This window comes from Orycteropus afer, unplaced genomic scaffold (assembly GCF_000298275.1).
Source record: "Orycteropus afer afer isolate SDZICR_OR568_19922 unplaced genomic scaffold, OryAfe1.0 scaffold00043, whole genome shotgun sequence".
In the NCBI taxonomy this organism is placed as follows: Eukaryota; Metazoa; Chordata; class Mammalia; order Tubulidentata; family Orycteropodidae; genus Orycteropus; species Orycteropus afer.
Genome location: NW_006921630.1, coordinates 10993298 through 11004361, shown reverse-complemented (window position 1 = coordinate 11004361; position 11064 = coordinate 10993298). Strand labels below are relative to the sequence as shown.

The 11064-nt window shown below is 36.8% G+C and overlaps 1 protein-coding gene across 1 annotated transcript in view; it reads right to left on the bottom strand.

The window, feature by feature from the left end:
* Positions 1-11064, bottom strand: part of DHX9 (DExH-box helicase 9) — a 60482-nt gene that overhangs the window by 33736 nt on the left and 15682 nt on the right. The window contains exons 3-11 of the mRNA XM_042780514.1: positions 9236-9350; positions 8084-8196; positions 7389-7537; positions 4981-5027; positions 3509-3645; positions 3020-3109; positions 2746-2907; positions 2544-2621; positions 1786-1977 (exon numbers count right to left, since the gene is read on the bottom strand). Of these exons, the coding sequence (XP_042636448.1) occupies positions 1786-1977; positions 2544-2621; positions 2746-2907; positions 3020-3109; positions 3509-3645; positions 4981-5027; positions 7389-7537; positions 8084-8196; positions 9236-9350 (1083 nt within the window). The remainder of the gene's footprint in view (positions 1-1785; positions 1978-2543; positions 2622-2745; positions 2908-3019; positions 3110-3508; positions 3646-4980; positions 5028-7388; positions 7538-8083; positions 8197-9235; positions 9351-11064) is intronic.

The following is an 11064-nucleotide window of genomic DNA, read 5'->3' as shown; positions in this document are numbered from 1 at the left end:
CTGAAGTAGATACACTCCTTGGAGAGAACAAGCATGAGACAAAGAAGGGCTGCTCAGGCACAGGGAGACAGCTCAGGGGGTAGGAGGGCATGGAGGGATGGACATAGGGAAGAAGTAACTCTCGGGAGGAAGTGGGAGGGGAGATGTTGCTTTGTGCCAAACGTCAATGTCATGAAACAAAGTGTATGTGAACTGCTGTATGGAAAGTATTATTTGCTCTTTAAATTTTCACCTAAATCACAATAAAAAATAAAAATAAAAATAAACTGAAAAAAAAAAAAAAATAGCCACAGGAGATATTTAACATCTTGATTTATATCTCATCAATCATACTTCATCTCTCTAAGGTCAAAGGTAACTATTTATGATTTTCAGAATTTCTGTATATTTGAAGTTTTAGGTAGGCTGGGTATAGATAGCCTGAAAGTACAGATGGAATTGAGTGGAGTCGTTAAGAACTTACACTGAGGTTGGTGATAAGGTTAGGAGTGATAGTCTGCATTAGTCAGTCTGTTTTAATTTCAACTTGTGCTCTATAACACTAAAGTAATGACTTCATGCAGTTTCCTATATATGTAAGTTGAAGAATAAAGAAAAATGATACAACACAGTGACTACTACAGAATTAATGCAATCTCAGCCTGTTTAACACAAGTACGTACTATATAATAGCAACAACATAACAACAACAGGCAAATAATAGCTCCATTATAGTCTATATAATGGCCAATCAGTAAGCTCAGGTCTATTTTCCATATTAAAGACAAGACACTGATGCATTCAAGAGCACCTAAATCTTATACTCTCTTTATGGCTAAACTATCAATGCTTTTAAGTCAAGACAGTAATACACATTATAGAAATTTTTAAAATATTGAAGTTGTATAACAGATATGATATTTGTAGTTGCAAGTCTAAGATGTCATAAATGTTAAAATACAACATTCATTCCTTCAGTAATTTATCAGACTGAAAACCTCACTCATAGAAAACACAAACATCCATCTTGATTTCAGAAATGTTAAAGGAAATATAGTCTGTGTATGTATACACAACCCTTTTTTACTATTTAAGATTCACAGCCCTCTTTAATATCAATTAGGTACCCCAGGTTAAGAACGACTAAGTGAAAGTCTCAGCTTTCCTAAGAAGTGGTATCTCTATTGTCCTTCCAACTGCCACAAGCACAAGGTTAGAGCAGCTGGGAACTTCTTCAACCTGACAAGGCTTGGGAGACCTAACTAGTTCTTCCTTAAGCCTTAAGCACTGGGTCAAATCTGTAGGTCTTACTTTCTTGCTGGTAAAAGCAGCTGTTAATAGGAAGAGTCCAGAAACCACAGTGTGGATTTGAATCCCAGTTCCACTACTTACTGTGTTGACCTTGAGCAATTTATTTAACCTCCCTGTATCTTAAAGAGAAATACCATCTCACACTGGCTCTTATTCAACACTACGGTGTTTCAAGAGGATCAAGATTTGAATGTGAAGTCAAGAAGAACGAACTCCAAGTCTTTTCTGATTCTAGGCCCAAACTTTCTTATACCCAAAACACAAAGAATCCTGTACAGGATCCAATGTACCTTATTAGTGAAGGATAGAAGAACAAAACTTAAGATCTTCATATCTTTACCCTGCCCAAACCCCTTTAAATTTTAAAAGGCCTAATTCTCTGCCATCCTCACAATCTTATGAAGAAGAGTTAACCAAAGAAAGAAGAATTAGGCATTCCCAGCTCTCAAATTCTACCCCATAAGAAACACACCTGACAGATGGCTTCCTACTTACCTGAGTTACTACAATATTACATTCTGCTGCTCGGTCATTCTGAATGAAATCATCTAGAATGAACTGAGGAACCTGTGTGGTTTTACCACATCCAGTAGCACCTCGAATAATGACAACTGAATTTTGACTAATTGCATCCAGGATTTCACTTTCAAACTTCTTCACAGGCAGTAACTCTCTTTCCTGCAAAATCTGTATCAGAAAAGTTGTATCTCAGTCAAATTTCTACCAATATACACATTAGAATTTTTTAAGGATTATGGTAGCTATATCTATCTCTAAAAGAACTTACTCCTTTCCACTGGTTTATATGCAAAATAAATTTCTTTTCCCCATGGAAAAATACAAATATATTTGTATCTCTAACAGAACTGTCTTTTTTCACTGAACTTCTAAATAATTTAAATTGTGGCTTTCTACATACATTAAATTTTCTCCTTTTTTGCGCAACACTCCCATATACATTCCCTTTCTATTGACATTTTAATACTAAATTTTATTTGAAAAATATTGAAAAACATGCCCTCCCATACAAAAATGTCATTATTCAAAATCTCTCCACTAAAATTAAGAAAAAAAGTAAAATTCTCTCCCAGGTCCTTAATTTACAACAACTACTTTCAGAATAAGATCAGCAGCCTTGGCACATTTTTATCTACCTTCTAGAAAGGACAAAATACATTATCCATAATCCTTTTGCGCATGCACACAGTTTTAAAGGTTTCAGCATCCTATGTCTAAATACTTCACAGACTTACCCCTTGCAAATTACGATCCTGTTCTAGCTGATACATTAATTCATTCTTGAGGTCCGTACTGATTTGTTCTGGAGTAGCCTATTAATAATGGAAAGGCAAGTGAAAGCACATTAACTCAGCTTCAAAGTTTTTTTTTAATTAGACATCACAATGAAACAGAGTAAAACTAAGAGTCTGATGTCAAGAACAAAAATGTACTCACATAAGCTAGGGGGCCCTCATCAATGTTGCTACTAGTCCAAGGATTCCAATTGGACTGTGGAGGTGACCAAGGAACCACACCTATCTGGTTTTGTCGCTGCGATGGTTCAAATTGAGCCAATTTGCCAATGTTGAGCGCAACTGGCACAGAAGCATCCTCAGGCTATTAAAAAAGAAAGAAAACAGAAAAAAAAAACCATAGCATTATTATTAAGAGATGCTTGTGTGGGTAGACAAATTATATGGAACGGTAAAGGAAATAGCAATATGCTTACTGGTGGCACAATCTCTAGATTTAGCTCTTGAACAACGTTTTGCAGCTGATGCTCCAACTCTGAAGAGATGTTGACTTTGTAGGGCTCCACCTACAGAAAAAGTATGGTCATAAAAATTATGTAACACATATATGAGCACTACTTAGATCTACTTCACTATGAGTCGGATCTGGCTCAATGGCAGTGAATGTTTTTTTGTTGTTGTTTACTCAGATCTACTACAGTGGGTTATGAGAATACAATCAACACTGGGTCTGTAACAGTCCTAAAGCAACAGTGAGTCAGCTCCCTTTAGTGAAAGAGTAACAATTATGTAGTCACTGCCCACTATGAGCAAACACTATGCCAAACAGAGTAGTAAGGCCATTTCCATTTTTATTAAATAAGATTCCTAGAAGTATAAACTAAATTTCTTTCGCCAAATATAAAACAAAAGCGAAAGTTAATTTTATAGTATTTCCCCCTGTGGTATTATTTGTATAGACTCACTGTCTCTCCTTCTTTCTTCTTTGTAAGTCCAGAGTAAGCTTCAATCACTTCAAGATGGTAGAGTTGCCTGACAAGTGACAGGGCGCAGGACTGTGCTGCCAGTTTCTTATTTGATCCATGTTCACGTGCAAAAATCCCTACAATGTAAGGTCAGAATTACTAAAGACAGAAAGGATCAAACCCAGATAAAGAAAAATCTTATCACAAACAATTATGGGCTTCAGTACAGAAGAAGCCCCCAAATCAAGTCTGTCATGAGTTCTTTCTAAGTTCACTTTCAATTTTTTCATAGTACTAATCACTTGTGGTATTTATTATACCAGCACTAGATAATTTGGTACTGAGAAGTAGGGGTGCTACTGTAAAAGAAACCTAAAATATGGAAGCAGTTTTAGAACTGGTAATGGGTAGATGCTGGAAGAGTTTTAGGGGAATTCTGAAGAGTGCTCTGCAAGAAGTGAGGAGAGCTACAGACAAAGTCTCTACGGTCTGAGAGGATATATATGGCTTTAGGGGAGATGAGTAGAAAGCAAGGAAGAGGCCGAAAAATACCTTCCCTGCCTTATTAGCAAACACAGTCACATTAATCTGCTGATCAACTCAATGGGCTACCAGATTTAAGACTTTATCATCTATTCCACAATATACCATCCACACAAAACGAGCAAGGTTTAAAGTCTAGGATACAAAATTCCACATTATCTGCTAGTGAACCCTTCAAGGGTTTACTCTCAAGAGTATATCTCATATACTAAAGTTATGTCTTTCATGTTAGTTGCAGAATTCTTAGGTTGAAAAGAATCTTAGCCAATTTCTCTCAGGTTGAAGTAAATTCAAATTTGAAGTAAACTGAGAACTAGTGGTGTAAGATGTGATTTTTTTTTTCCAGTCTCAAAACCTATTAGTGGCCAAAAGCAGTCAGGTGTGCTAGTTTTTTATCTTTTAAGTCTAGCACACTGCCTGCCCAAAGCTAATAGGGAATAATATACATGTACTACACTCTGGCTTTCTTATCTTCTGTATGAATAACTCTATGTTTAGGGTTCTAATTTTATCATCTAATTTGCTCTTTTTTAAATTTCACTTCACTATTTTTACCTGAGTGTTTTATGGACATGAATAAAATATGAAAATGTTTGGAAGTTCTTTGTACAAACTGGTAGGCTTGTTGTTGTTGTTATGTGCCGTCGAGTCGGCCCCGACTCATAGCGACCCCTCATTGGGTTTCCGAGGCAGTATCACTACGGAAGTAGGATTGCCCAACCTTCCTTCCGAGGAGTGGTTGGTGGGTTTGAACCGCCAGCCTTCTGGTTAGCAGTCAAGTGCTTTTAGCCACTATGCTACCAGAGCTCCTAGGACCTCTTAATTCATATAATCACCTTACATGCTACCATATACTCTTACAATTAATAACGCTTTAAATATATGTAGCTCAAAACTTTATCATGAGAAAGTGGAACAGTAACACTTACTTCTGCCCAGCTGCTTGATATAAATGGTCATTTCTGCAATAAAGCTCCTGTAACAACATATAACAAACAAGGTTAAGAATTTTACTGTTAGAAATTTCTTACTCCAGGATTGCCAAATCAGGCAAGCTTTCCAACTGCTTATGCAAATCACAGCCAAAGACCACTGTAAATAGTTATTCCTGTTCATTCCTAGATTAAATGAAGTTCATAAACTTCAAGTAATATACAAAATAAGACAGCCATAATCAAAGCTGATAAGCCAATTGTTCTAGAAAAAAAAAATTAAGTTTTTAGATTCTGTATTTACTTTTATTCTAAGACTGGGGTCTGAAAATCCAGAACATAGTAATGAGAAGGAATTTTCCACTTAGCTTGGGGCAAGAAATAAAAGCAGGTCCCAAGCTCTTTAAATTATAGGTTGTAATTATTTTAAGATTCCTTCATAAAGGCTACCCATTAATAACAGCAATAATTTGTTACACTAAATATACGCATTTATGCACATATACACATGCACAAACACTGTACTTTCAGTGGCTCCTTAGCCTGACGCTGGGATTTGCCTGCAGTTGGAAGCAGCCTTTGGTTACAAAAAATTCAGCCTATCAGTATCACATTTATTTAAATCAGGTCCTGGAGAACAAAATATATTTTTTAACATTATGGCTAAAATTGCTAACAGATTCTAGGGAAGGAACAAATTTAGGTTTTAGCAAGGGAAAAACTGCCCTCGGCAAACTATGCATTCTGGTCCTTCCACTGCTCAGGTACATTCTAACCTTCACTTTGTGCTGTGAATAAAAGGTTAGATGTGGCTTTAAAAAAAAGAATGTTAGGCTCCTTCCTATACCTCTTATGAACTGACCTTTAGGCACAGCGGCTTCAGGGGTCAAAGGCCACTGGCTTTCAGGGGAACAACATCCACCCTTTCATTAATGACACCGATGCCAGTATGTTTCTCAGCCAGGCTTAAAGTCAGCACTGAATCTCATTCTCCTCCACCTAGGGGGAACAGCGACACCAGAAATCAGTTTACAATAGTTTTCCATGTGATTGCTTAGTTCAGCCTAAGCAGCAGCACATGTGTATGAACACAGACCTCTGGTGTTGCTGTCTGTTATGTCTTTAAGTAAAAGACATATGAGGAGCAATGTTGTTTTGATTGCCGGTGGAATCCCCAACTGCATTTGCCACCTTCCATATTGTCATATCCTGAATTTCTCAATTCTTTGTATCAGAAACCAATGATAAAACATTGGTATCAAAAAAATGTTTATAAGCAGGAGCTTCAGGCACACTTAGGTGCATCTTATTGCTCTTAAAGTCACCAAGTGCTAAGCCCAATCAGTTCAGAAGGACAAAATATTAAAGAAAACAAATCATCAACAAATTCAGTTTTCCTCTGTGGGCTTCAAATTAATCTTTTGACATCTGAAATAAAGTACTTGAGAATCCAGGATTGAACAAAACAGTGGGAAGAAGCAGGGGGAAGCCATTTTTTTGAACATTATTTTGACCACAATGTCAATCTTTTGTTTCAGGAATAATCATTTTAGAATTGTCAGATCCATCAGAGGGAGAATACTTTGATTTTTCAAGGAAGTATTTTTAATGTATTTTGAATAATTTATTTCATTTAATTAAAGACAACAAATTGAATCATCCAAAAGATTTCCATTACAACCTCCCTCTCTTCCAATAAGAATGTAATGCTCCCCAGAAGAATCTAATCTATACGAGCCTTCCTGGGAGTAATAATTACTACACCCTGGAATGCTCTCAGGAAGAACAGCAAGCAGGCTGAGAAACATACTGTCACTGTTACAACAACCTCCCCTTATGTTCAGTCTTATAAACATAACAAAAAAGACATGCTAATTTTATCCACATAAAAAGACTAAGGTTATCCTTTTTCATCTGTATAATTAGTCTTTAAACTTCAAGAGGACTCTTACACCATCTGGCAACATTAAAATTGAAGTACAATGTGGATGCCCATCTAGATGCAATCCAATCTACCTCTGAGACTCTACAATTTAAGGGTCTCACCAAACTAATCACAGATATAATACAACAATGAACAAAGCCACCACTTCTGGCTAGTTTTTAAGTCAATTAGGGACAAATCACTACCCATCAAATAAGAACCTTAAAAGTCTAGCAAAACAGATTTTGGCAGAATAAGCAGCTTCTTACACAGCTAAATCACACTCAAGTGAAAACAACAGTAAACTGCACATGACTAATCAATGACAAATTATCTGGTCCAAAATAGTCTCTTCTTTCCAACAGTTCTCGGATCCACAAACCAAACCAGCTAACAGTAAAAAACAGAACACATCCAGCAACAAACATCTAACACACCCCCAACGACTTACTAAAGAAGGAAAAGAGCGAAACAAGCAAACCTGTTGTGATCTGGACCCACTTGGGTGTACTTATATTCTCCTTGGATCTTTTCTTTTTGGAAATATTGGTTCAGACGAGCCTTAGCATTTTCCAAGGTCCAGTTTCCATGAAGTCCAGCATTTAAATCCACTTCTTCTGATTCTAGGGTCTAATGAATTAATGATAATTAAATTTTGCTACACTAATTTTACCCTGTATATTTAAGGTTCAAAAATTTCTAACAGTATTTTCCTTGTACTATCCTTTTCATTGCAAAACCTGTTTACAGAAGTTTCTAGTTCTAGTCAAAACTGAGTAAGAATCAGTTTTCACTGCATCTGCAGGCCCAACAGTATATATACAACAGGATAAACAAGCTACTTGATGATGTCCTGAATTTAAACCATTCCTAGGAAACCCCTGCCAGATTTTGCGGGGCTTTTTCTAACACTTTAAATAAATTAAGCAGAAAAATAAGCTGTACTATTCAAGAAAGTTTTACGGAATGGCCATGAAATGAGGCTTCCTAAGATAATTACAGATCACAGATGAGGAAATGTTTTTTTACTGTAAGAAAAATATTTTTCATAGGCATTCTGTTGACTAGATTTAATAGTTTATGGTGGCTTGGGTGGACAAGGAGTCCCAAATAACCCCTTAAAAGAATTCCAAAGGTAACTATTCCCACAGATGTAATATAGGATGGTAGCCTTACCGCTTGTGCTTCTTGCTCCTCCTTCTTGGAGTAGTAATCTTTCAAGTTGGCTCCCCGATCCCAGGTGGACTCAGGAACACCATAGCCAGAAGCTCCAACTCCAGAATTATTTTCTATAAAGAAAGATTATCTGTTTAAGGAGTCAAACTATTAAAAAAAAAAACCCTAAATACTTTAAAGAGAGCTCCTATTTTGATTGTGGCACTCTGTATTGGAAATTCAAGGTTTCAGTTATCTGGAGTAGGGCCTGAAATGTTCAACACATACCTGAAAAGTGATAGGTAATGTATATATAAATGGCTAAACTGCAAGTCCCAAGGCTGGTATACAGAGGTATACAACTTCATTAGTGAATGACCTTAAAGTGTCTGACATCTAGCACACAGATGAATGTAGCTTCATCTTCTACTTGTTCAAAATAAAATGTATGACTAAATGAAGAAACTGCTAAATATGATCCTGAAAAGAAAGTTAACTACTAATGTAGGTAATGAAAACAGAGAAGCTCAAGAGGTGTGACAAAGTGATGAATCTTGATGAGAAAGCAGAATAATTAAAAAGAACAAGTAGCCACTGATACATTAGTACAATAATTGTACTAAATTAATCAGATGTGTATTTTTTCCTTTACTCCTCTCAACAATTTTATGAGATAGATACTATTACTCCCATTTCATAAATATTGGACTTGAGACTTAAAATAATTTGACCAATATCCTAGCTAATCTATCTGACAGCAGATATCTCAGTAAAAGTTTGGTTTTACCAAAGAGTAAAATACAGCATTCAACAATGGCTTAGATTCATAAGGTAAACAAGCAAGTCTTTATTTTTATTTGGTAGAAGTAAGTTAAAAACAAAAGGCAATTGATGAGACCCTTAACCCAATGTTCTAGCCTATGCAAAACCTATTCAGAAATAAAAATTTAGTAAAAACAAAAAATTACGCTGTACTATCCTTTATAAAAGCAATTAAATGACCTGGTGGTATTTGCAAATTTATGATGGACTTGGGCTGTCTCAACATTAAGAAGTATAAGAAAGTTTACCTTAGTTCCTTCTAACCACTGAGAGGGAAGGAGAGGTAAGGACCAAACAAGATTCATGCGTATTTTATTCTTACAGTCCTATATGTACATTCGAGTCTCTTACCTGCCTTGAGGGCCAGATGTGGAGGAAGTGGTCCTCCCATAGTTGTGGGCAAACTTCCATCAGTACTTGCTGTGCCATCAGAAGAATCAGTAACTGAAGCTGCAGGGGGTGCTATCTGCAAAGAGAAAAATCAAAACAGCATCAGTACTTTTACTTTCATGAGGACCAATAAATTCTTTTAATACTTAAAGAGATCCCCACGTAACATTTCCTTTCCTCATACTAACATCTTGGTTTTAGTGATTATAAAACGATTAATTTCTCGTAACAGGCGGAAAATGGTAAGGTCAATAAAAGGTATTCATGATTTCGAACTATAGAGGTGTACTCATTACACATAAAGCTTGCTTATTTTGGACACGTAATCAAGAAAGACCAATCACTAAAAAGGATGCCATGTTTGGTAAATCAGAGAGTCAGCAAAAACAAGGGAAACCCTAAAGAGATGGACTGACAACAGACGTAACAATGGAAACAAGGAGACCAATTATGAAGATAGCACAGAACTGTGCAACGTTTCATTCTATTATACTAAGGTCACAATGAGAAGCTCACTTGATGGCAACTAACAGCAGCAACATTTAAAGGTACACAGACACACACATTATGCAAATATAATTTTCCAAAGAGTGGGATTAATTTATGCTATATACTAACATCTGGTAGCATAGTGCCTAAGGCACCTGACTGCTAACCAGAAGGGTGGCAGTTCAAACCCACCAGCCACTCCTTGGAAGGAAGATGGGGCAATCTACTTCCATAGTGATACTGCCTCGGAAACACAAGGAGGGGTCGCTATGAGTCGGACATATAACAACAACAACAACATTATACAAACCTATGTTTTCCACTTAGTATCGTAATTAATGCATTCATCATTTAACAAGTATTAGTTAAATGCCTTCTACATGCTAGACACTGTTATGAGTGCTGGGATATAGCAGCAAACAAAACAGACGAAGTGTGTCCTCAAAGAACTATAATGAGAAGAACTATATAAACAGGTACGTATGTCAAGTGGTGATGAGTACCAAATAGAAACACAAAGCAGGAAAGAAAAATGGAGACTAAAAAATCACTATTTCAAATAAGATGATCAGACAAAGTCTCACTGGTAAGGTAAGGTGACCTGAATTGTGGAAAACCTGAATGAAAACAGTGGGAACAGAGACGGTCAGAGCTGCGGACTGTCGGCTACTCTGATGGGACCAATAGCCTGAATATTTCTACGTGGTGTTGTGTTGGGACCTGAGAATTGACCTAAAGATCAGCTCTGGTCACCAAGGGCTGCAGGGATGACTGCACTGGTGGCCTATGACTAGGAAGGGAAACAGCAAGGAGGAAGACAACCTGAGCTGTTGACTTTCCACTGCCCAGAGGGCTCAGCAATTCTGATTGTTTACATGTGGCAACCATTTTGGATATTTAAAGTGATGGAGGGTGCAGCCATTTTGAATGTTTATAAGTGATGGCCATTTTGGATATTTAAAGTGACAGCATTCTCATTCAGATTCCAAGGACCTAAGAATAGGCTCTGTTTGCCAAGGTCTGCAAGGACATATGAGGCTGACAACAGGAAAGGAGACAGGTGGTGAGTGTATAGTGCTGTCAACTAGCGAATAGAGTAGTACAGTACCTTGCCTGCTTACATAACACACAAAGAAAATCTGGCAAGTCACTCCATGAAACAATCACCAATTAAATATAAACACAACAGGGCATCACAGTCCATACAAAGCTAAACAATTAGGTATGTCTAAATGGAGAGTGTATCCAAGATCATATATAGGGTTGGCAGACAATGGGCCTATAAGTTCATGTGAATGATC